This window comes from Tamandua tetradactyla, chromosome 7 (genome assembly GCF_023851605.1).
Source record: "Tamandua tetradactyla isolate mTamTet1 chromosome 7, mTamTet1.pri, whole genome shotgun sequence".
In the NCBI taxonomy this organism is placed as follows: Eukaryota; Metazoa; Chordata; class Mammalia; order Pilosa; family Myrmecophagidae; genus Tamandua; species Tamandua tetradactyla.
In genome coordinates, this window is record NC_135333.1 from 90882597 (window position 1) to 90909964 (window position 27368).

The window sequence follows — 27368 nt, forward strand, 5'->3', positions numbered from 1 at the left end:
GCTTAAATGTTTTTTTTATCATCACAATCGACTTTTTTTCCTTCTTTTTTTGTGAACAGTAACATATATACAAAAAAGCATAAATTTCAAAGCACAGCACCACAATTAGTTTTAGAACATATTTCAGAGTTTGACATGGGTTACAATTTCACAATCTTAGGTTTTTATTTCTAGCTGCTCTAAAATACTGAAGACTAAAAGGGATAGCAATTTAATAATTCAGCATTCATATTCATATGTATAACTCCACCATACCTTTGATCTTTCCATTCCTCTCTTTAGGGGTGTTTGGGCTATGGCAATTTAAAATTTTTGCTATTGGAAGGGTCTGTCACTAATATGGGGTAGGGAGATGGAACTATCTGGTATTGTGGAGAGGCTGGACTAGATTTCAGGATTTATTTGGACCAGGGACCCATCTGGAAGTTGTAGGTTTCTGGGAAGTTATGCTAGTGCATGGAACCCTTATGGAATCTTATATATTGCCCTAGGTGTTCTTTAGGATTGGGTGAAATGGTCCTGATTGGGGGTTGGCAGGTCAAACTGAAGCTTGCATAAGAGCAACCTCCAGAGTAGCCTCTCGACTCTATTTGAACTCTTCTCTGCTACTGATACTTTATTAATTAAACTTCTTTTCCTCCTTTTGGTCAGGATGTAATTGTCGATCCCAAGGTGCCAGGCCTGGATTTATCCCTGGGAGTCATCTCCCATGTTGCCAGGGAGACTTTCACCCCTGGATGTCATGTCCCATATAGGGGGAAGGGCAGTTATTTCACTTGCAGAGTTGGGCTTAGAGAGAGTGAGGCCATATCTGAGCAATAGCAGAGGTCCTCCAGAAGTAACTCTTAGGCATGCCTATAGATAGTCTAAGCTTCTCCGCTACCTACATAAGCTTCACAAGACTAAGCCTCATGATCGAGGGCATGGTCTATTGATTTGGGTGTCCCTAGAGTTTGACACAGTATCAGGGCATTCCCTGATGGTAAGGTTTAATTCCATATTCTTTCTCCCATCCCTCAGATGATTTTGCCAATATTTTTTTATTATCTGCTTAATATAATCTAGATGTTTCCAGGCATTACAATAATCTATTCAGGATTAAAGAACCTCTTATTCTGTGCTCCCTGTGTTTCAATTGTTCAAATGAATTACACAGATAGGTTGAATTAGATTATGTACTACAGAAAATTTCAGTTCCAGATCAAATAAACGTTTCTCCCATTGGTGTCAGAGAGTATGTGTGGTTCTAAAATATAGACAGTGTCTTCCTTACTCCTGTATTCTGAATTACTTTAACCCCAACCTGTTCAGTTTCATTCTTATCTCTAAATATCAGGTTATATATATATATATATATATAACAGCTGCTCAAAATAACAGTTTTCTTTAGTAGAAAAATATTGTAATGAATATCCTTAGAAATATTTGTATACATGAATAATTATGTTCCTAGTTGTGTTAGTTTACTCGCTGCCAGAATGTGATATACCAGAACTGAAATGGCTTTTATAAAGGTGAATTTAATAAGTTACAAGTTTACTGTTCTAAGCCTATGAAAATGTCCAAACTAAAGCATCCAGGGAAAGATACCTTAATCCAAGAAAGGAACCATAATCCAAAAAAGGCTTATGCATCTATAATACCTCTTTCAGCTGGGAAGGTGTGCTGGTTCCTTGCTGGTCCCTTGCTCCTGGGCTCCATGCTTTCAGCCTCTGTTCCTGTGGGTGTTCCTCATTTTGCTTCTCTGGGGCTGGCTTTCATCTCTTGGCTTCCCTTGGCTCTTTCCAGGTTCTGGCTTGCTTAACATCTCATGGCAATGTCTGCTGGTCTCTAAGCATCTCCACACATTCGTGTCTCATTTCTCCATGTATCCGCATCTGTGTCAGCTTTGCTGTGAAGTTCCAGTCGGTTTTGAGGCTTCTGTCATTTCTGGCTCTCTCCAAAATGTTTATTTTTTAAAGGATTCCAGCAAGCTAATCAAGAGCCACCTGTAATGGGTGGAGTCACTTCCACATTAATCAAAGGTCACACCCACAATTAGGTGCATCAGATTTCCATGGAGATAACTGAATGAAGTTTCCAATATACAGTGCTGAATAGGGATTAAAAGGAACGGCTGCTCCCACAAGATTAGGTCAGGATTAAAACATAGCTTTCCTATGGTGCATGATACTTTCAAACCAGCATACTAGTATAACTTTGTAAAAGGAGAAATTGTCAGGTCAAAGGATTTAGATCTTTTGAATTTTTTAAATCTATATTGTGCAAAAATTTTCTGCAGGAAATAGAAAATAACCAACATTTATAGACTCAGAAAACCTTTTCCAGGTATCCTCCCTAACCCTACATATTATTACCTATCAATTTAATGAATAAAATTAGTATACTATATATTTAAAATTTGCATGTCTTTAAAAAGTTAATACCCATAGTTGAGTGTGTCACATCTCCATGGAAATAATCTAATAAAAAAATTCCAGCCTCCAGTATTGAAGAGAGATTAAAAGAAAGAATTGGTCCCACAAGATTGGATCAGAATTAAAAACATGGCTTTTCTAGGGTACATAATTCTTTCAAAGTAGCACAGGGATGTTTTATTTTTCTTTGTGAAGATAGTTTTAGCTATTCTAGGTTTCAGTATAATTTGAAAATATATATTTTTTTATTGAGAACTCTTCACACTTCAGTATGATTTAATCTTAAGTTTTTCTCATGGTTAGGATGAAGTAACGGGTTTTAGGGAGGAAAATTTCAGAAGTAAAGTATTATTTTTATCACATCATTTCAAGGGTACATGCTATTATGATTTGTTACTGATGATGCTCTCCTTGATCATTTGGCTAAGGTGTGTTTGTCAGGTTTCTCCACTGAAAAGGTAATATTCTCCCCGCCCCCTTCTATACTGTATTCTTTAGAAGGCAGTTTTTATGCAAAGCCTGTATTTAAGAGGTGGGAGTTATTTTCCATGCCTTTGAAGGAGAAATATCTACATTAACAATTGGAAATTTTCTGAATGGGAGATGTGTCTATTGTCTTTAGTTTATTTGTTTATTCAGTCATTTATTTATATCAGTATGGACTCCTGGATGTATATATTATACTAGTCTAATTCTACATTATTTGTTTTCTTGCTCAAATTGTTCCACATTTGGCCACTGGAACTTTCACTTGGTCCTGCATTCTTTTGACATGCCCCTGTTGTTTTGTTTATGTGAGCTCCTTCATAATTTCTGGCATTCCAGGATGTTCCAGGCTCATCTGTATTCTCTGCCCCACTCTTAGAATCAACCATTTTTCCAAGGAGCCCTGGCAAGTATAGTTTTGTTCATCTGTCCTGAATGATGACTACATAATCTGTTCCAATATCTTAAAAAAATTATTATTTGTACCCTGGCTAGCCTGTATACACACACACACACACACACACACATATTTTTAAACTTTTTAAATTGTATTGTATAACATATATATATATGTTATACAATGTATATATATATATATACAAAGAACTCTTCAACAAGTGGTTACAGGACATACCCCAGAGTTTGTCATGGGCTACCATATAATCCTCTCATTTTTCCCTCTAGCTGCTCCAGAATATAGAAGGCTAGAAGGCTTAAATATTTTTTTCCACCACAATCGAATTTTTTTGTGAAAAATAACATATATACAAACAAGCAATAAATTTCAAAGCACAGCACCACAATTAGTTGTAGAACAGATTTCAGAGTTTGGCATGGGTTACAATTCTACAATTTTACGTTTTTACTTCTAGCTGCTCTAAGATACTGGAAACTAAGAGATACAATTTAATGATTCAGCAATTATATTCTTTGTTAAATCCTATCTTTTCTATATAACTCTACTATCAACTTTGATCTTTCTGTACCTCTCTTTAGGAGTGTTTGGGCTATGGCCATTCTAACTTTTTCATGTTGGAAGGGTCTTTCAGTAATATGGGTTAGGGAGATGAAACTAGCTGATGTTCTGGAGAGGCTGCACCCTCTAGGTTTCAGGACTTATCTGGTCCAAGGACCCATCTGGAGGTTGTAGGTTTCTGGAAAGTTACACTAGTGAATGGAACCCTTGTGGAGTCTTATATATTGCCCTAGGTGTTCTTTAGGACTGTCTGGAAAGGTCCTACTTAGGGTTTGGCAGGTTATGATAGGTAGCAGTGTCTAACCAAAGCTTGCGTAAGAGCAACCTCCAGAGTAGCCTCTCAACTCTATTTGAACTCTCTCTGCCACTGATTCTTTATTCGTTACATTTCTTTTCCCCCTTTTGGTCAGGATGGAATTGTTGATCCCACAGTGCCAGGGCCAGGTTCATCCCTGGGAGTCATCTCCCATGTTGCCAGGGAAACTTTCACCCCTGGATGTCATGTTCCACATAGAGAGGGGGGCAGCGATTTCACTTCCAGAGTTGGGCTTAGAGAGAGTGAGCCCACATCTGAGCAACAAAAGAGGTCCTCCAGAAGTAACACTTAGGGATACCTATAGGTAGGCTAAGCTTCTCTGCTACCTACATAAGCTTCACAAGACTAAGCCTCATGATCAAGGCTGTTAATTTGGGTGTCCTTAAAGTTTGACACAGAATCAGGGGATTTCCTAATGGTAGAATTTAATAGTGACGTATTTTTTCTCCCTCAAGGGACTTTGCCCATACTTTTTGATTATCTGCTTAATATACTCTAGGATGTATCCAGGCATTACATTAGGGTATGCAGGGTTATGGACCTCTTTCTTATTCTGGGCTCCCTGCTCTTCATTTATTCAAATGAGCTATACAGCCTCACAAAACACAGAAATAATTACCACTGATGAGGTTGGAGTTCAACCCCATTAGCTAACCATTCACCCGTCTCTAGCTTCTGTGTATCTCTAAGTCCCCTGTATCATAAGCCTCTGATTTTGCCTTTATCATGGTGATAAAAGTGGAATCATACAGTATCTATCCTTTTGTGTCTGACTTATTTCACTCGGCATTATGTCCTCAAGGTTCATCCATCTTGTCATGTACTTCAGGATGTCATTTTGTCTTACTGCTGCATAATATTCCATTGTATATACCCTGTTTTGTTAATCCACTCATCTGTTGATGGACATTTGGTTTGTTTCCATCTTTTGGCGATTGTGAATAATGCTGCTATGAACATCAGTGTGCAAATGTCTGTTTGCGTCATTGCTCTCAGCTCTTCTGGGTAATATATACCAAATAGTGCTATTGGTGGGTCATAGGGTCACTCGATATTTAGCTTCCTATGAAACCACCAGTTTCCATAGTAGCTGCACCATTATACATTCCCACCAGCAGTACATAAGTGTCCCAGTTTTTCCATATACTCTCCAACATTTATAGTTTCCTGTTTGTTTAATGCAACCATTCTTATAGGTGTGAGTTGGTATCTCATTGTAGTCTTTTTTTTTTTTTTAACTTTTTTTTTGTACGGTATAACATATATACAAAGCAAGAAATAAAAAAGCAATAGTTTCAAAGCACTTTTCAAAAAGTAGTTACAAGATAGATCCCAGAATCTGTCGTGGGCTACCATATGATCCTCTCAGCTTTTTCCTTGTAGCTGCTCCAGAATATAGGAGGCTAGAGGACTTAAATAATTTTTTTATCATCAGAGTCAACTTTTCTCCTTTTTTTGTGAGAAATAACATATATACAAAAAAGCTATAAATTTCAAAGCACAGCACCACAATTATTTGTAGAACGTATTTCAGAGTTTGACATGGGTTACAATTCCACAATTTTAGGTTTTTACTTCTAGCTGTTCTAAAATACTGGGAACTAAAAGAGGTATCAATTTAATGATTCAGCATTCATATTCATTTGTGCTTTGGGTGTAAGGTTTACAAGGCTGCCTCCTATTACTAGGTCTTGAAGATATTTCCCTACATTTTCTTCTAGAAGCTCTATGGTGCTAATTCTTACATTTAAGTGTTTAATCCACTTTGTGTTAATTTTTATTTTGGATATAAGATGGGGGTCCTCTTTCATTCTTTTGGCTATTGATATCCAGTTCTTCCATGCCCATTTATTGAAAAGACTATTTTGTCCTAGGTCAGAGGATTTGGAGGCCTTGTCAAAAATCAATTGACCGTAGATTTGGTGGTTTATTTCTGCACTCTCAATTAGATTCCATTGGTTAGTGTTTCTATCTTTGTGCCTATACCATGCTGTTTTGACCACTGTGGCTTTGTAATAGGTGTTAAAGTCAGGGAGTGTTAATCCTCACACTTCCTTCTTCTTTTTGAGGATGCTTTTAGCTTTTCGGTGTCTCTTTCCCTTCTAGATGAATTTTATAACTAGCTTTTTTTTTTTAATTTAAAAAAATTTTTTTTATTATAACTAGCTTTTGCAAGTCTTCAAAGTAGGTTGTTGGAATTTTGATTGGTTGATTCTGTAGATCAATATGGATAGAATTGATATCTTAACTGTATTTAACCTTTGTGTCCATGAGCGGGGAATGTCTTTCCACCTCTTTAGATCTTTGATTTCTTTGAGCAATGTTATACAGTTTTCGGTGTATAAGTCCTTTACATTCCTAGTTAAGTTCATTCCTAAGTACTTGATTTTTTTAGTTGCTATTTTGAGTGGATTTTTTTTCCTTAAGTGACTCCTCAGTTAGGTCATAGCTAGTGTATAGAAATGTTACTGATTTTTGCACATTAATTTTATATCTTGCCACCTTGCTGAATTTGTTTATTAGCTCTAAGTAACTTTGCTGTAGATTTGTCAGGATCTTCCAAGTCATGTCATCTGCAAATAATGCAAGTTTTACTTCTTCCTTTCCAATTTGGATGCCTTTTATTTCTTTCTCTGCCTGATTGCTCTAGCTAGAACTTCTAGCACAATGTTGAATAGTAATGGTGACAATGGGCACCCTTATCTTGTTCCTGACCTTAGGGGAAAAGTGTTCAGTCTCTCTCCATTGAGTACAAGGCTGGCTATCGGTTTTTCATATATTTCCTTTAGTGTATTGAGGTAGTTACATTTGATTCCTAACTTTTGGAGTGTTTTTATCAGAAAAGGATGTTGAATTTTGTTAAGTGCTTTTTCAGCATCAGTTGAGGTGATCTTGTGATTTTTCCCTTTTGATTTGTTAATTAATGCTGTATTACATTATTTTCTTTTCTTGAACCTTCCTTGCATTCCTGGTATGAACCCCACTTGGTCGTGGTGTATAATTCTTTTATTGTTTTGTTGGGTTCAATGTGCTAGTATTTTCTTGAGAATTTTTGCATCTGTGTGCATTACAGAGATTGGCCTATAGCTTTCCTCTCTTATAACATCTTTACCTGGTTTGGGTATTAAAATGATACTACCTTCATAAAATGAGTTAGGTAGCATTTTCTTTTCCTCAGTTTTTTAGTAAAGTTTGAGCAGGATTGGTGTTAGTTCTTTTTGGAATGTTTGATAAAATTCCCCTGTGAAGCCATCTGGCCCTGGCTTTTCTTTTTTTTTTTTATTTTTAATTTTTTTTTTATTTTTTTATTAACGGAAAGAAAGAAAAAAAGAAAAAAAATAAAAATAAAAAAAAGAAATTAACGCAACATTTAGAAATCATACCGTTCTACATATGCACTCAGTAATTCTTAACATCATCACATAGATGCATGATCATTGTTTCTTAGTACATTTGCCCTGGCTTTTCTTTGTAGGAAGATTTTTAATGACTGATGGAATCTCTTTACTTGTGATTGGTTTGTTGAGATCTTCTATTTCTTCCTGTGCCAGTGTAGCTTGTTTGTGTGTTTTCAGGAATTTGTCCATTTCATCTAAGTTGTCTAATTTGTTGTCATATAGTTGTTCATAGTATCCTCTTATGATTTCTTTTAATTCTTCTGGGTCTGTGGTCACACACCCCTTGTCATTTCTCATTTTGTTTATTTGCATCCTGTCTCTCTCTGTCTTTTTTTGGTCAGTCTTGCTGGTAACCCATCAATTTTATTGATTTTCTCAAAGAACCAAATTTTGGTTTTATGCATTCTTTCGTTCTTCCATTCATTTAACTCTGCATTAATCTTTGTTATTCCTCTTCTTCTGTTTGCTTTGGGATTGATTTTCTGTTCTTTCTCAAGTTACTCCCAGTGAGCAGTTAAGTCCTAGATTTTTACTCTTTCTTGTTTTTTAATATAGGCATTTAGGGCAATAAATTTCCCTCTCAGCACAGCCATGGCCGCATTCCATAAGTTCTGATAAGTTGCATTCTCCTTTTCATTCGTTTCCAGATTGCTACTGTTCTAGTTTGCTAGCTGCCGGAATGCAACATACCAGAGACAGATTGGAAAGGGGATTTATTTCGTTAGTTCTTCAGAGAAAAGGCAGCTAACTTTCAACTGAGGTTTTTTTCTTATGTGGGAAGGCACAGGACAATCTCTGCTGGCCTTCTCTCCAGGCCTCTGGGTTCCAACAACTTTCCCCGCGGTGATTCCTTTCTGCATCTCCAAAGGCCTGAGCTGAGCTGCAAGTGCTGAGATGAGGCATGCTGAGCTGCTTAGACTGTGCTATGTTGAGTTCTCTCATTTAAGCATCAGCCAATTAAGTCAAAGATCATTCATTGCAGCAGGCATACCTCCTAGCCGACTGCAGATGTAATCAGCAACAGATGAGGTTTATATACCGTTGTGTCCACAGCAATATGACTAGGTACCTTCAACTGAATCTAATTACCACAGCTTCTGATTTCTCCAGCAATTTCTTCTTTGACCCACTGGTTGTTTAAGATTGTGTTATTTAATCTCCATATATTTGTAAATGTTCTCATTCTTTGGTGGTTATTGAGATCCAGCTTCATTCCATTGTGATCAGAGAAAGTGCTTTGAATAATTTCAGTGTTTTAAAATTTATAAAGACCTGTTTTGTGCCCCAGCATATGATCTATTCTGGAGAATGTTCCATGAGCACTAGAGAATGTATATCCTTGTGTTTTGGCTGCAATGACTTATATATGTCTGTTAGGACTAATTCATTTATCATTTATCGAGTTATTTAACTTCTCTGTTTCCTTATTGATTTTCTGTTTGTCCTATCTAGAGGAGAGTGGTATATTGAAGTCTGCTACTCTTATTGTTGAAACATCTGTCACACTCTTCAGTTTTGACAATGTCTGTCTCATGTACTTTGGAGCGTCTCAATTGGGAGCATATACATTTATGATTGTTTTATATTCTTGGTGAATTGTCCCTTTAATTAATATATAGTGTTCTCCTTTGTCTCTTCTGATGTCTTTACATTTAAAGTCCATTTTGTCTGATAATAGTATAGTTACTCCTGCTTTCTTTTGGTCACAACTTATGTGGAAAATCTTTTTCCATCCTTTCGCTTTCAATCTATTTGTATGCTTGTGTCAAAGATGAGTCTGTTGTAAGCAGCATGTAGCTGGATTATATTTCTTAATCCATTCTGCCAATCTGTATCTTTTAATTGGTAAGTTTAGTCCATTAACATTCAAAGTTATTACTGAACAGATGGTCCTTGAATCCATCATCTTATCTTTTTTATTTTATTTGTCAGAAATATGTTCTTTTCCCTCTTTCTCTTTTTATCCTTTAAGTTACCTGTACTGAGACTCTTCAATTCTGTGCCCACCTCCATACCTCCCTCACCTGTCTTTTTTTTTTTTCAACTGGCAGGACTCCCTTTAATATTTCTTATAGGGCTGGTCTCTTGTTGACACATTCTTTCAGGATTTGTTTGTCTGTGAAAATTTTAATATTTCACTCAGTTTTGAAGGACAGTTTGGCTGGGTACAGAATTCTTGGCCAGAGGTCTTTTTCTTTCAGGATCTTAAATACATCATACCACTGCCTTCTCACCTCCATGGTGCCAGTTGAGTAGTCTGAACTCAGTCTTATGTGGTTTCCTTGTATGTAATAGATTGTTTTTCTTTTGCTGCTTTCAGAATTTTCTGCTTCCGTACAACATTTGACAGACTGATTAGTATGCATCTTGGGGAGGGCCTATTTGGATTTGTTCTGTTTAGAGTTCGTTGGGCTTCTATGACTTATATATTTATGTCCTTTATAAGGGTTGGGATGTTTTCCCCCATTATCTCCTCAACTATTCTTCCTAGATCTTTACTCCTCTCTTTTCCTTCTGGGACACTGATGATTCTTATATTTGTGTGCTTTGTTTTGTCTATCATTTCCCTGAGATCCAATTCAAATTTTTCCTTTTTTTTTTTGCCGTTCGCTGTTTTACATGTTTGAAATCAGTTATCCTGTCCTGTATATAACTTATTCTTTCTTCTGTCTCTTCAGATCTGCTGTTGTGTGCCTCTAGTATGTTTTTTATTTGGTCAACAGAGTCTTTAATCTCTGTAATACCTGTTATTTCTGTATTGATTGTTTCAAATTCTTTTTATGCTCTTCTAGTGTCCTCTTGATCTCCTTTATATCATTAGCCTTGCCACTTATTTTATTAAGTAGAGTTATATGAACATGTTTGATTGGTTGTTCCAACATCTGTGTCTCCTCTAGTGCTTTGATTTGGTCCTTAGGCTGGTGCTATATCTGGCTGCATTGTGCTATGCTTATTGATCTTCTTTTGTTTTCGCTGCATATAAATATTGTGATTGATTTACTTTGGGAGTTGATTTCCTTCAGTAGTCTAAAGCCTTATATTTGTGGAGTGGATATGGAGCAGGTTGCAGGGTATGGGATGGGGCACAACAGTGCAGTGATGCATTGCCGCACAGTTGTAGGTGCAGGTTGCAAATGTTACACTGTGCTTCTGACCAGGGAGGCCAGTAGCTGTGCAGGTGCACAAGTCTGGAGGGCATATTCCTGGTGTGAACTGGTCTTGGGTGCAGGGCCCTTTGTGCACATGTGCAGGGCTATGGCAGCGGGTCTGCATTATACCTTCATGGGCCGGGGGCAGATGTGATCTGTCTGTGCTGGTTAGTACTTTCTCAGAGCAGGGAAGCGTGACTGAGGGCTGTGTGCATGCACGGACCTAGGAGTGTCATAAATAGTGTTTACAGAGCTGAGGGGTGTGACTGGGGGCCGAGCAGCAAGCGCTGGTCTTGGAGTGCCATCACCTGATGGGCAGAGCTCGCCAGAGGTGGGGTGAAGCTGTGCAACACTATGGGCAGGAGGTGGGTTTAGCCTGGTTATGAAGGTATGTGCCCTCAGCCTTTATGGGCTGATAGCAGCCTGCAAGAAGCAGGGAGGGGTGCAGGAAAGGTGGGTTGGACTGTACTTGTGGTGGGAGTGTGGGGTGGGTATGCGCACTGGGGGTTGGTGGAGCAGGGGTGCTTAGAGTGTGGGGAGTGTGGGTGGGTGATGGGGTTCAGGCTCGTGGAGTGAGTCAAGAGTCACAGGGCTGCTCTAGTGAGGGTAGCACATTCAGGGAACGCGACTTGGCTTCCTAGTCCCTGTCTCCCTGTCCATGCACTCCTGTGGGCTCTGCACTTTTGCATTAGGCTCCAGTTTCTGCTTCTCAGTTCGTCAGCTTTGGCAACTGCCCTATGTGGTGCCGAAGGATCTCCCAGTTCAGTTGCGCTCTTGAATCGCCATCTCAGTCACCCTCCTGTGCCTTCTGTAACTTTTCCTTAGAGTAGGGCAGAACTTGTTCTGGGAGCCATCTTCCCAGAACTCCCTAGCTTGTGTATTAACTAAGAACATTCCAAATGTACTGCAAAAGTTTGTTGAAAATTTATATAACCATTTGTTTTGGTTTATTAATGCTGCTGGAATGCCATCTACCAGAAATAGATTGACTTTTATAGAAGGGATTTATTTAAGTCACATGTTTATAGCTCTAAGGCCATAAAAATGTCCAAATTAAGGCATCAACAAGAGTATACCTTCACTCTAGAATGACCAATCACTTCCAGCATTTCTCTGTCACGTGGGAATGCACATGGTGATGTCTGGTGGCCTTTTGCCCCCAGATTTCATTGCTTTCAACTCCTAGTTCCAGTGGTCTGCTTTCTGAGCTTCTGTGGGCCCTCACTTCACTTTTCTGGGGCAGACTCTGAACTTCATCTATTAGCTTAGCATCTCTAAACATTTGTGTCTTGGTTTTAGTTCTCTGCTCTATGTGTTGGTTCTTTTAAGGACCCCAGTAAACTAAGACTCACCTTGAATAGGCAGGGTCACATCTCCATCTAGTTAAAGGTCCCACCCTAAACAACAGGTCTGCCTCCATAAGATTGGATTAGGATTAAAGGAACATGGCTTTTCTGGGGGACATAACAGTTTCAAACCAGCACACCGTTTCTATATAATATAGTCACAGATAGACACTTTATTTCTAGACATTTTCCTAGTGATATAGCTGAGATTGATTTGAAGCATTTTTTGGGTCAGATTTTGGCATCAATGTTGTGCTATCTTTATGAAAGTTTTAAACCATTGAAAAATTGAAGTATCACAGTGGTATGATTTTAGAGAGATTGAAAATATTTATATCACAAAAAGCAGTGCATCTTTACTGCCTAAAAGTTAGAAAGTTCAGATAAGCAAATGTAAAAGGAAAACCACCTTAAAATTACAGTTTGCTTATTTTATATTTTTTAAACAAAGAAAAAGCTCTTAAATCAAAACTTAACCTCACAACTGGAGGATTTAAGAAGTGTGAACAATACCTGAAGTGAACAGGAGGAAGGAAATAACAAAGATTAGAGTAGAGATAAATGAAATAGAGAATTAAAAAGCAATGGAGAGGGTGGGCCATGGTGGCTCAGCAGGCAGAGTTCTCAGGTTTAATTCCTGGTGCCTGCCCATGCAAAAAAAAAAGAGAGAGCAGTAGAGAGTAGAGAGAATCCAAAAAAATCAAAATATGTTTCTTTGAAAAGATCAGTAAAATTGACAAACCTTCAATTAGACTGACAAAGAAAAGAAAGAGGACACATCAGAACATAGATGAACCTTGAAGATATCATGTTGTATGAAATAAGCCAGACATAATAAGAAAAAATACTGTATGATTTTGCTAATACATAAAACTTCAGATTCATAGTCAGAAGCCAGTATGCGTGTTACCAGGGTTTGGATGGTGGTAGGGAGTGGGAAATTACTGCAAACAGGGTTTCTGTTTGGAGTGATGGGAAAGTTTTGGTAATGGGTGGTGGTAATGGTAACACAACATTGTGAATGTAATTAACCTCACTCAGTTATATATTTGAAACATGGTTTAAAGAACAAATTTTAAGTCAGGTATATATTAGTAGAATAAATTTTTTTTAAAATCGTAGCACAGTACAACATCAATTATAACAAAGTTAGCACACAGAAGCACGGTGTTAATAGGGAAAACTGTGTGGGGGGCAATAAATGAGAATCCCCCTCACACATGCAGAAGTCAGAAGAGAAGTTGTAGATTTTTTCTGTAAAAAAACTTAGAAAAAAAGAAATTCCACCCTGCTGATATCTTTACACAGGTTAATGAATAGGGCTTATGGATGTAAGTTCATTCTGAAGAACATAATAAACTTTATCTTGCTTTCATAATAATGATAGCAGCAACCACCAACAGTTGTTGAGTTCTATATTTTGTGCTTAAAATCTCTGAACTCAGAATCAGGGTACCTAGATTTTAATTAATATCCCTAATTTTTTCTGAGCCATAGTTTTCAGTACTAGAGTAGATGATATCTGAAGTCTCTATTGGGTCTAAGATTTGTGTATTTTATTTCACATTAAAAAACAAACACCTCATTCCTTTATTTGCTGTGTTCTACCAGCTATCACTTATTGTATTGTGCTACCATTTCTTTTTGTCTCCTTTTTTGTGTCTTGTGCCACCATGTAATATTTTTATAGCTCCCTAGCATCCCTTCCACGTGACTCATGTCTGCTCTTTTTGACCCTTTTCACTTTGCCCTCTCACTGTTGAAGTTCAGTAGTGGGGTCCTAGATTCTCATTATAGTTCAAGAGTAAAAGTAGGTAAAACACTGGTACTAAAGTATGTGCATTCTGGCATGATTAAAGAAATAGTTTTTGAAGGTAATCAAATATAAAGAATTATTTGGAGATTTTCGCATATTTTAATTCAGAGAAAAAAGGTGTCGTGTTTCTCTTAATATTCATAAAAGTACTTCAGAATTAAAAACAACTTATTTATATAGACTTTACTTTCAAAACTGCTCTTTTCTATATAATCTTATTCATAACAAAAATCTTCATTTTACAAATGAGAAAACAGTCTCAGGTAAAAGTATTTGTTTAAGGTCATATAGCTGTTAAGAGGCAAGTCTCAAAACCAAACCCAGTTCTTGTCTCATGTCATTCCAGAGTTCTTTAACTGTACCATATTGTGTATGAAGAAAATATTTCATATATTTAGACATTTCTCAATATTTGTCGCTCTTTTCATGTTAAAATGAGGGCATTTGAAAATAAACACACACAACTCGGATTTCTGTGATTTGAAATGTTGATATTGTTTTGGGAAGAATCTTAATAGTACAATTTTTTTTTTGTTTTTTGTTTTTATTAGTAAAGTTGTAGGTTTACAGGAAAATCAGGCATCAAATTCAGAGTTTCCATATGCCACTGATAGTACAATATTAATTCTTTGGAATATAGCTGTTTGAAAAATAAAAACCTGAGGATTCTTTTGAATTTTGGAAAAAGTATGACAATGAATGATATTCAGATTAAAAGTAAAGGCATTAGTCCACACTAGATTAAAACTTTGCAGTGCCTTTGAGTGCTAGCAGGTGGCGTGGGTGCACCACACAGTTGTTTTTGAAATATAGCAAGTTAATGGCAAAATCTGTTTTTTTTTTAACATTAGAATGTTAAAGTGAATATGAGTTTTAAAGTAGTTATTACAGTAATGATCAGCATTGCAATTTTTTTTTACCACTTCTTAATTTAAGCTAGAATGATTAAATTTTCTAAATGTAAAATTTTAACTTGGTTTTTAAGTTTATTATCAAATATTGTGATTTCATTGAAGGGGATTTTCAAAGGAAAAATCACTACATTCTCACTAATATAAAGAGTATTCATTTCTTTCTGTGTACTGTCTATGTGTATATGCATATACTTGCATAATTATAGCTTAATGTAGGTACTTTTTACAATTTACTTATAATTCCCCATATTGTTAGTATTCGAAGTTATTCAGTAGCTTATTTTGTCTGCCAAGCTGATATTCTAGTGTTAACTTATATTCTTTCCAGAGGTCTATGATAATTCATATTGTTGGCAACATGAGCATTCTCCTGTATATATATTTAAACGTTATTATTCTTACTAAAATTTTTTTGAGTGTGTTTGTATTTATTTTCTGTTTTCTGTAGTTCATGTGAAAAATTTATGTAGGACTTTTAAAAAAAAGCACTATCGCTCACCTTTTTTTTCATTTACGAACTCAGAAAATGTGTGTTGCATGCTTTTTAAAGTACTAGACCATTGCCAAGAACAGTGGCAATGTTCCTGCTCTATATGGGTTTGCAGTCTAGTGGGAGAAATGGAAAGATAAATACGCCAATTGTTATAATGTTGTGAGGGATGTACAGGGTATTTGAAGCTAGCCAGAACTAGATGGGATCACAAAATCTATTTTGCCTTTTCCCCTCGTCATCCAATTATAATTTTTTCTTATTCTTAATGATATCTGTGGAAGAATAATTTATGGTTTACCTTCCTTAACTGTGTTCCAGTGTCTAACCTATTTTCCTGTATCTAACCTATTCATTGCTAGGTATACTTTTAGCCTATGCCATAATTCCATGTATAGTAAAAACTTAGTTCATTTAGTCCAGTATTTCCCAAAGTATGTCTTAAGGAAAATTGATTCCACTTGTCCCTTGAAAAGTGGAATATGAGATCAAGTAAATTTGGAAATCATTACATACCAACTCTACATTTTGAAGTTTTAGAATGTTCATTAACATTACCTTCTCCACTGTAAAGAACCCAGGTTAAGTCAGCATTTCCTAAATATATTTGACGGAAATAACCTATTTTTTTTAAAAAAATAATTCTTAACATCCTGTGGGGTTGGCATTAATATTTTGAGAAATGCTGAGCTGAATTATTTCAAAATTTTTTAGTCCTCTCTGTTTCTGTATACTAACTTTTTTTGTGAGGTATCTATACCCTTTAAAAATAGTTTGCCTTAAACTAATTATAATATAGAATATGATAGTTGCATAGTAAAAATTTCTTGACACCTTTATATCTATTCATTTTCACTGTATTTCATCTTTTATTAACATTGACTGAGTTGAATTATATTAATACTATTCATAAACACCTTATTTTCATGTAAAAGACATAATGCCCTGAACATTTCAAAGAACTCCGAACAGTATGCTACCCTCCTACCCTCCTTTTTTTGTGTGTTTGAGTAAGATCAGGTTTTATATAATGCATGCTGAGTTCATACACTTTGTAGAAGAGAAGAGATTAAAAAGGTTCCCTTTTAGTGGGCTTAATCTTAATATAAATAACCTTGCTACCATTTTTTTCATCAAAGTGTATCAAATGAAATTTTTCAAATGTGTTTTTTCTTTTATTTTTAAGGTTAAACTTTCCAGTCTGAATTTAGATGATCATGCAAAGAAGAAACTTATTAAACTTGTAGGAGAACGATACTGCAAGACCACAGATGTGCTTACCATCAGGACAGATAGGTAAAGGATAAAAAGCTTAAAATGATCACATGGGTGACTTTATAGTCCTACAGTCCCCTATCAGTCCTTTCAGAGAATTTACCTTGAAGATAAGGGTGGTCTTTCCTTATATCAACTTACTAGGTCAGAGAAGTTGTGTAATTCATGTTTTAATACCATCTTCACACTAGCCTGCTGCTGATGTGATCTTTATACAGAGAGGATTGCCTAGCTAAGTTATTATTTTTAATCTTAATTTTAATATATCCATATATTATAAAACTCAGGAAAGATGTTAGAAGAAGACAAAAATGTGATTTGATGATTAATGCTTAAATAGTTTTCTACAAAGATCAAAATCATTAAATTATATATGTGGAAATTGGATTTACCAAGGCACTTATGCTTTTGTAAATAGGTAGACTTTCTTGAAAGCAGTCTTAAATTTTTCCTTTATGAACTTATAAATCAGTCATTTTTATTTGGGGCAAAGAAAGGTGGCTGCTGTGTTTTAATAAATGGTTATTTTATTTCTAGAATTATGCTTTGGTTTTCTATATTATGTCAAAATCTAAAAGACCTGCCTTCAGAGAAGGAGCAAGCAGGCAGATATATTTGTCTCCCCTTCCTCCCACCCCACCAGTTTCAAAGCATGTGGGAGTAACAGTATCAGTTAGGCTTTATACATGATTAAGTGCTAGGACACATACAGAAATAGCAACAATGTGGAAGCAGAAAAAGGTTGGGAACCATGGTTTTAGATTATTACCATGTGGGAGAAAATAGATTTTGAAATATATTAATAATATTTTCTTTCACTATCTTTAGAAAATATAAGATAATATTAGGAGTTTGTGCAACTTAAAAAAATACCTTTAAAATGTTTTCCTTTGAAATGCTGTAAGTATCAGATAATTTTGCCTTCATAAAAACTTATAAGTATCAATGGGTGTATGTGTTTTATGGTAGCCATTTTTAAGAGTATTTAATAGTCTTATTAAATAAAAGCTTTAATATAGTACCAGAATACTGTTAAACTCGTTTATCATATAATGGTCTTATTTCTATATTTAAAGAAAATAGATATAATTGTTTCCTTTTTGATAATATTTTGTTAACCTAAAAGTTTAGCATGCCATCTCTTATTTATGTTGAAGTTTTACCTAACGTTGAGTGTTTTAGTTTGCAAGCTGCCAGGAGCAATATAACAGAAAGAGAAGGGCTTTAAAAAGGAGAATTTATTAGGTTACAAGTTCACAGTTCTAAGGCTGTGAAAATGTCCAAACTAAGGCATAAACAAGAGGTTAACCTCACTCAAGAGAGGCTGATAAAATCACGGTTTTTCTCTCTCAGCTGGAAGGGTACATGGCGATGTCTGCTAGCTTTCTCTCCCATCTTCTTGTTTCATGAAGCTCTCCCAGGGATGTTTTCCTTCTTCATCTCCAAAGGTCTTGGCTACATGGGCTCTGTTGGTTCTGGTGGCTCTAAAGCTTTTTCCAAAATGATTCCCTCTTTAAAGGGCTCCAGTAAGCAATCCCACCTTGAATGGATGGAGACACATCTCCATGAAAACCATCTAAGCAAAAGTTACCACCCACAATTGGGTGGATCATATCTTCATGGGAACAATAAAAAGATCTCACCTGGGATGGTGCAGTGGTGGCTCAGTGCAGAATTTTTGCCTGCCATGCTACAGACCTGGGTTCGATTCCCAGTGCCTGCCCATATAAAAAAAAAAATCCCACCCGTCAACACTGTATGATGATTAAAGACATGACTTTTCTGGGGTACATGATAGCTTCGCACTGGCACATGAGGTAACTAATTCCATTTTAAATACAGCAGCACAGTACAGCATTGTTTAGTGTGACTCATTTTTAAAAGAAGCACTTTAGGCAAATCAAGATTAATGTTCAATATCCATTTATCATCTGTCTTATCTTTTTTCCAAAAAAATGGTCTTAGCATGTATGCTTTACCTGCCCAGATAGCACAAAAAGCACTTGGATAGGACACAATCATGTTAAAAATTATATAAAATTATTATGAGGTTCAAATAAAAGTGATGACGAAAGATATTAAATAAAGATATTTAATCTAAGGATATTAAATAAAAATATTTAATCTTTATTAAGATTGTCCAGTTTTCAGTATCCTCAAATAGTGAACCAGAGACTTTTCTTACTCTTAGAATTGAATTTTGCTATATTTAGTATGTTGTATGTTTTGCAAATTGTTCTATATGCTGAGTCTTTAGAATTTTGACTTCCACTCTCTCTTTTTTTAAAGGTGTCCTTTAAAGAGACAGAATTATGATTATGCAATATATCTACTGACAGTTTTATACCATGAATCTTGGGTAAGTAATTGTGTGTGAATGTTTAATAATTTTGTCAGTGTAATGTAGATGTTGTTAATCTTTTACAACAGTCTGTGGCAAGTTTTTGAGTGTTTTATGAACCACTGAATAAACTAAACATGTATGAACTGTCCGAGGTAGTGTCTATGGACATAGAGAGTGAGCATCTTAAAATTGATAATGGAATCCATCTCAGAACTTTACAGAAATCAGGTAACAGAAATGTCTCTAAAATTCAGAGTTTTTAACTTTGTTGTTTTTTTACTTTGACTGGAAATTATCAGTTGTGGAAGAGTAATTATTGTCTATGTCACTTGAGAATTTATAATCATCCTGTTAATGCAAATAAACTGCAGAACAAATTCCAAGACTTTGTAGAACTTTGTATTTTGAATGTTTATTAAAATTTTTCATTATCACATCACCTTTAGTGTGAATATTTGAATGTTATACATTAGGAACAAGTAAAGGCAACTAAATTGTTTAAATCGTATTAAAAATAGTCTTGTCTGAATTTATGGAATTTTAGTATAAAAAGACATTTATAAAGGTGATTTTACTATGCTTGTGCATCAGCTTCTCCAATTTAAAGTTGAAAATTAATATGTTTAGATAATTTAAAGTTTTAAAAATTATTTTTAAAAAGTAAAATAATTTTACATATTGCATACAATTTGTTTTTGGTAGCATGCCCAACACATACAGAGGACTCAGTAACATTTCATATTAGGAAAATTTGAAGGAATGCAGATGGCTCAGAGAGAGTCAGAAGGATCTCTTATATGTGAAGGACTTATATGAAAGAAGGGTTAAATTTTTTTTATATCATTGGAAATACAATAAAGTAGAAGCAGTAGTGAGAACTTTTGCTTAGTTAGAACCCACTGAGTAAGAACTTTCTACAGGAACCATCCAAAGATGGAGTGGGCTACCTTGATAGAAAATGCTCCATCCATGGGCCAATTAATGGGGATATGGTGAAAGGATAGTTATTTTAGATGGTCTTTAAAACCTCCTTCCGTCCCTGAAGGATTACAGTTCTGTGAACACATGCAGCCATTCTCTAAAATGTTTACAGTATTTCATTGATATTAATAAAGCAGTGTGTAACACAAGCAGGATGGATGCAAAGTTGAAAGAAAATAAAATTTTGTGGGAAGGTTAGAAATGAACTAAAAGTTGCTGTTGCTTCTCTTCTTTTGAGATATTCTCATTGTCATAAATCATCTGGGTTTTCTCGTTCCTCACTTCAGGAGCAGCATCATAATGACAGTCAATTTCTCTGCTATCAGTTGATTTTAGCAATGTCTTTGGCTGAAGGTAATTAAATTCCCCTTTGAACCAGTGACTTGGCTGAATTAACTGAAACTCTGACTGCTTCTTAAAGAGTTAACGCCAAACAATAAGGCCAACTAGTTTTGAGTCTCTTATTTTGCCAGCAGCCTGTAAAATGAATTTGCCCCAAAGGAAATAACAGGCATAAATAAATTCAGTGAAAGTTGACTTATTGAATTCTTTCTGCGGTTCCATGACATAGAATCCAAACAAGCTTGTATTTTGGATTCATGTAAGAAGTTTTTGATCTTTAATGTTAATTACTTTGATGCCAGAGTAAGTAGTCATATACAGCTATCCTTAACAGATATAATTAAAGAATTTCTATATTAAACTTGGCTCTTGATCCTTTGCAAACAAGTACCATCAGTGAAGAACCTTTAAGAGAATGCAGATGAGCCTGAAATTTTGCACAGCTGCTGGAACAGAATTTTTATTGAATTGAAATTCTTTTTTCCTTCACCAGCATGGAATTCATACTTGAAATTGATGTAACCACCTGGTATTTAATCAAATATTTAGAGTGCCACTTTTTAATACATTGCTTTATTTTTTGTAGAATGGTTTCACAGTATTTCATACTCAAATATGTGCTCCCCTTAGCTTTTTAACCTTTCCATGGAGGTTACTTCTAAGTAGTTTTGGGGAAAAAAATTATTGGTAGTTTTATGTTGCAACATAGTTCTGAAACCTCTTTGAGAAAGTGTTCATCTAGACTTTAATATAAGGAAGGCCCCTGTTTTAATGCCATTTAAAACAACTTTAACTATGAAAGTATCAAAGTAGACCATTAAGCATAGACCTCAGGCATAACAGTTTAGCAGTGCTTCAAGTAATGATGATTTCATTGCTAGGAGGAGAATAAGAGACAGATTTACATATAGACCGGTTTTCCTTCAGCGATTTGAAGATGCAAAGGTTTGCAGATATTTGATTTGATATTTCATTATTACATTGTTAGTATAGAAGTGAATTTATTCTTACCCTTTGGAGCCAAATGGATGAAGGTCCAAATCCCAGTTCCATTACTTACTACCTTTGTGGCCTTGGATGAATCATTTAACCTCTGAGGCTCAGTTTCCTTGTAATATTTTTGTATGGATTTTTAAATTCAGGGAGAATTTACATAACGTGTCTGGCAAATAGAACTACCAAATAGTAAATTCTCAGTCCATAGTGACTATTAATACTGTTAATAATACTAAAATGAAGAAAGATCTTAGAATTTCAAATTCGTTTACTTCCAGTTTCTGTATTCAGCTTACATTTGACAGTTTATACAAGTAAATAACGTCAGATCTGTATCCTGTCCTATTTGAATTTTTAGATCATTTATCCTATTCATATTCTGACACAACTGATAATAACAAAACTTAAATTTTAACTTTTGTTATATGGTATACTTTCATTTAAAACACAGACATTGGGAGTAAGAAAAAAAGTATTTGCTTTGAAAAACAGCTCTGAAATCAAATGCCAAAGGTTCATAGATTATTTTGATACTAAATTACTAATATTTGCTTTTTAAAATATGAGTTATTTGACTGTCTTATTTAGATTCATGATAATCTTACTGCCAATTAAAAATATATCTACCTTTGAAATAAAGTTGTTCTGAAAGGGCACATAATAATAGTTTCTAATCTGAATAATTTTACACTCACTAAAATAATTCATTTTTAAAGAAACCTTGTTGCAGATATTTCTGATAAAAATGAAGAACCCTTTTGCAAAGCCATGTGCTATTTAATCTATCTTTGACTTTATTGTGATTGGGTGTGCACATGTACATACACATATTGCCAGGGTATATTAGAAAACATTTGAACGATATTTGTTGTATTTATTCTTTTTTGCATTCAGCAACTATTTAGCACTTGCATATAAGTTATGATGTTAGATGTTGGTAGAACTATCAAAAAAGAACAAGCCTCTGCCTTTCCTTAAATAAAAGCCCTTTGGCACCTTAATTTCTGGAAGGAAACTTATGTTTATAATATAGTCTATTGAGCTAGATAATCGAAGTAGGAACATAATACTTTGGGAGGTGCAGAGAAAGGTTAATTCTCTCTGGAACCTTCACAGAAGTGATGACTGGTGAAAGATGAAGAGGAGTTTGTAGTAGAAAAGTGGACGAAGGACTTTCAAGGCCTCATGGGTTTAGATAACAGGCAGAAGTTTGGTGTGATCATGGTAGAGGACAAACAGGGCAGAGGTAGGAGATGAGACTAGAAAATATTTCAAAATCAGCATACTGAACAGCTTATTTACAAAGTATAGATGTGTCCAGAAAGCAATGATGAACTGATCTACCATTTTATTAGTTATTTGAAAAGGCATCTCTTTCCCTGTCTTAGTATTTATTAGAATCAAATGTCAGTTGTGCTTTAACTAAAAATGTCAAGTGTTTATTGATTGCCTGTTATTTGTGTGGTGTTATTGGATATGGAGACTAATGCAGAAGGGGGAAAACATAGAATCTTTAACTGAGGAAAAATCTAGTGGAAGTAAGTAGGTTTAGTAATAAATATTACTAATGTTATGAGGGTCACATAATTTCCTGTTTGATTTTTTAATTCTTTTCTACTTATATGTCCTTCAAGGCTTTAACTAATAATAACCACTTTGAGCCTGTTATTCTTTGCCTAATCCCTGCTTTGTGTAACTAGGAAATTGTACTGTCCTGCTGTATTTTCTATATTCATAACTGGGGCACTCGAGACTATAAAGCCATCTTAGTCGTTAATTTTTAAATTTATGTTATATCTTTCTAACTTTTAAATCTTTATTAGCAGGAATCTGATTTTTAAATTTTTGTACTTCATAGTATATAGCTCAGTGCTAAGTGTGAGCACTAAAGATTTGATAATAGCTGTTGAAATATTGCTCATTGTTTTGGATTTCCTTAAATTGACCTGAAGTAGAATGTTTTCAACTCTACGTATATTTAAGAGCAAGATGACAAATCAACAAGTCAACTTCCTTTTCAGTAATACAAAATTTAGCAGACTTGTTAGCTGTCAGCAATAATTAGCTTACTGAGAAGGATTATTAATAATCTATTGATAATATTATTAATCCACAATCAAAATTATGCCAAGTTTTTAAGAAATATCTTTGCAACAGTTTGAGATACTTCGTTTTCATAGATGTATTATTTGTATTATGTATTGATCAGATTTCTTTTTTTTTGGCTTGGTCTTAAAAATAACTTACATGTATGTCCCTTCTTAAGTCATAAAAAAAAACTTCTATAATAGACTGTACATCTGAAGTATTTATACATTTGTGACTCGACCAATTTTATTTTTATTTATATACACATACAAATGCATATGTATTTCTGTATTATATGTATTTATACATACTTTTATGTGTATACATTTATGTATACTTAAACTCACAACATTCTAGTCTCTGTCCTTGTCAAGCTGAAGTCCAATTTGCTAAATTTTCAAGAGCCTTTTCCACTTGAGTACACACAAGAAATATGTTCACATTTTAACTGCACATGATAAAATTTAGTGCAATTAAGTAACCCATGTTTCAAGTCAAATTTCTTTTTTATTTCATTATATGATTTTTTCAGATATTTAAAAGAAAAATTCTGTATTTGGAAGTTTTCCACAAATATTTGCTTTTGTGAGTTTATTATACAAATTCTCTATTAGACAATGTTAATACAATCTATATTCTAGAATAATCTTTACTAATAACAAAAAGCATCTCTTTAAATATATTTTTGTTTCACACTTGATACATAGTCTATTAATGTTATAGTGTTAAAGAAAAGCTTCTAAGTAAACACATTAATTGTATTCCCTTAATGGGTCTAAGCATTCAGTTAGAGCAGTGACAGTAAGAGTGACAAAATGCTATCTTTTACTCGATTCCAGACAAATAACACATCTGGCCTTTGTTTTACATATGGACTTGTGACGTGGCTTGGAGAACACACACTGTTTCTGACTCTTCCTTTCATTTTTAACCTCTGCTATTGCAGATGATCACCTTGGAGTAACACAGAAATGATGCCAAAACCAGGGGGTGAGGGGGTAGGAGTAGAGTTTGTTCCCTTTTTAAAAAGTGCTTTGAATTAATACCTTTTTTAGGAAGAGTATTTATTGTGGCCACCCATTTATTGTGGCCATCATTTTAAATTAGTGCAAACTTTGAACACCAGGAATTTAAGAAATTATCATTATTATAATTTCTTCACTTCATACATGGAGAAATTTAAAGCTTAGAGGAGAGGGCTAGTTAGTACTTGCCCAAGGTCAGAGTTTATTAGTGGAAGAACTCAGACCTGAACTTAGAGCTTCAAGAATTTCATTTTTTTTTTTTTTACGATATCATAGTATTTAGTTTTGTTCAACTTTGACTTCCATTATAAAAATCATAGAAGAAAAAAAGAGATGAAATCAAACCTTGAACTTTATTTGCTATTTTGTTATCTTTTCAAATTTAACTATTGACTAATTGAAAATTCACCTGCCTCCATAAATTATTTTCAGCTGGGGATTGCACCAAACTCCTCTGTGATGCTTTTTAAAAGTACAGCTGCTTGGACCTTACTGAAGCAGAATCTGTAGTTGTGAGACCCAGGTGTGTCTATTTTTAAGACTCCACACATGATTCTGATACTGACCTCTGCTTGTGAATAATTTCTCCCATTCTTTGAATGTTTTTAATATGGAAACTGATCAGAAGGTTGGCATATCTCTTTTTAAGACAGTTTTGGTACATGTCTTTAGTATCAGAGGGACAAGACTATGGAGGGATTTGTTTGTCCTCCATAAATCTGAGTTTAGATTTGAAGTGGTGGGATATAGGCTGTTGTTCTAGATCATTAAGCCCAATAGTAACGTGGTGAAGGTGACACTTCACACCTATCATTGCATTCAGGCAAGATGTTTTCTTCCTCTGATAGTCTAGAGCCTACCATATATTTAAAGACCTTTAAGAAAAGCTCATTCTTTTTTCCCCCACCCAGTGCTCAAGCCATGAACCTGAGCACTCATTTCCTCTCCTCCCTCACTCCGCTGATATCCAATAAGTTACCAAGTCTTTTCAGTTTTAGTATTTAAATATCCCTTAAAGCTTTCTCCTCTCTTCATCCCTACTGCTATTGCCATATTTTAGATCTTCATTGTTTTTACCTGAATAATTCTAATAGCGTCCTAATAGATTTCCCTGGCTCATCCATTTTCTATATTGCTGTTAGAGTAATTATTCTGAGGTGCAAGTCTGTTTGTAAGATATTCTGCAATAAAATCTTTCAGTGGATTCCCCTCACTTAGGATAAAATCTGAACTACCTATGTCATTCACAGCAATTTGCCACCTCATTAACAATTACTAAAAAAATACAGGTTATGTGCCTCATGCCTCAGCCACAATGAGCATGCTACATAATTTCATAACTTTGCTTGTGCTGTTTTCTTTGCTCATAATCCTTTTTTCAAATTGATTAGCCTTGCAGATTCATGTGAATCCTTTACTACCCCTCAAATGTAATTTCTCTTAGATATTTCCTATCCATACTTCTATACTCTTTCTCCCTTGGCTAACCCTTCTTCCCCTCCAGTTAGCATTCCATTTTTAACTTTTATTGTAATTGCCTGTATACATGTCTGCCTAATGCCATTAGACTGTGAGATCCTGAGGCAAGAACTGTTTGGTTTTATCATGTTCAGTATCTAGTACAGTATCTGGCATATTCTCATCCAGTAAATGTTTTTTAAATGGATCTGAATTTGATTTAATTCCTTGATGTATTCAAGTCAAAGTTTACTTTTTATTAGATAAAGGAATTGGCAATAGTTTTTTTGCACTTTTTATCTATAATAGATATTTGCCTATTCCTGTTTTTAATTTTTCAAATAACTTTTTTTCCCTTAATGGTTAAACTGTTTTCTCTCATATAGCACTCTTGTATCATGAGGTATGGAATATTACCATGATTCATATCCTAGGCAAAGCGAGTTGTAAATAAGATGGTAAGAGGTGACACCTGGATCCAGCCTGGATTTCCTTGTCTGTAAAGAGAGATGATAATAGTACTACCTCGTAAATTTTTTGTGAGAAGTTAAATGAGTTAGTATATATAAAATATTTTGACGAGTACCTGAAATGTAGTAAATATTCTAATAGCTGTTCAGCCTCATTCCATAACATGAATCCACATTCATCTAGTCATTCCAGTGATTCCGTAATCTCTGTTCTGTAATCATTACAGTGATTCCGTAAATCTCTGTTGTCTTTCAAAATGAGTTTCTTTGTTTTTATTTTGTCATTTACCTGGCATTTTCTGGTTGTAGCTGGAGCCAGAGACGTGCTATAACCCTACTACATCCTGTTTGAAAGTGGAAGTCATATTATAAAATTAAAAGATAATTTTCAGAGTCTCCCATACCCAAAGGCTTTATATCTATACCTCTGCAATGAAAAATTAAACGTGACTTGTTTCATGGAAAATATTATTGCCCTGATATTGTTGATGAAGACTAGATGTTTTGAATTAGTTTTGGTATATCATCTACAGACCTAGTTTTGATATATCATCTACAGACCAGCAGCTCTTCCAGTTAGCTCTCTGTCTTCACTGACAAGCCTCATTTGTGTCAGTGCTATTATCAGTACTCATCTTTGAAAATTTTTATGATAATAACTAGAAAGGATTTCCCTCAAAAAGTAAATATAGTTATAATAATTAGTTTTTACAATTCTTTCTTGAAAAGCTGAGACTCTCTTAAGATGTTTAAGATATTGTAAAGATCTTTTCTTAGATTTAACATGGGATTTCAGAAAATTAGATGTTATTTTTAATCCTAGTAGTGGCTCAGTGCAAAATATTGAGACATATCATCTTTGTAAGATGTGCATGCTATTTATCTCCTAGTATGTGCGTGTTTTCTAGTCTAAATTTACTTAGACATAAAAAACCTACACCCAAAGGAGACTAGGAAACTAGTGTTAACTTGTTTTAAGAATCAGTGATTAGCTCAGAAAATTAAACCTAATCTGTGATACATTTAACAGCAAACATCATTAAAAATATACCTTTATATCAGTGACAAAAACCTTGTTTCT

At 34.8% G+C, this 27368-nt stretch overlaps 1 protein-coding gene across 5 annotated transcripts in view; it reads left to right on the top strand.

Annotated features, from left to right (window-relative positions):
• The window catches only part of MRPS35 (mitochondrial ribosomal protein S35), a 49291-nt gene that overhangs the window by 14405 nt on the left and 7518 nt on the right, over positions 1-27368 (top strand). For 4 of the 5 annotated variants that reach the window (XM_077170402.1, XM_077170405.1, XM_077170403.1 and 1 more), the window contains 2 exons: positions 16495-16604; positions 18873-18942. In XM_077170402.1, the coding sequence (XP_077026517.1) occupies positions 16495-16604; positions 18873-18942 (180 nt within the window). Of the gene's footprint in view, positions 1-16494; positions 16605-18872; positions 18943-24791; positions 24883-27368 lie in introns of all 5 variants that reach the window. The other variant, XM_077170406.1, reaches the window with a different exon arrangement.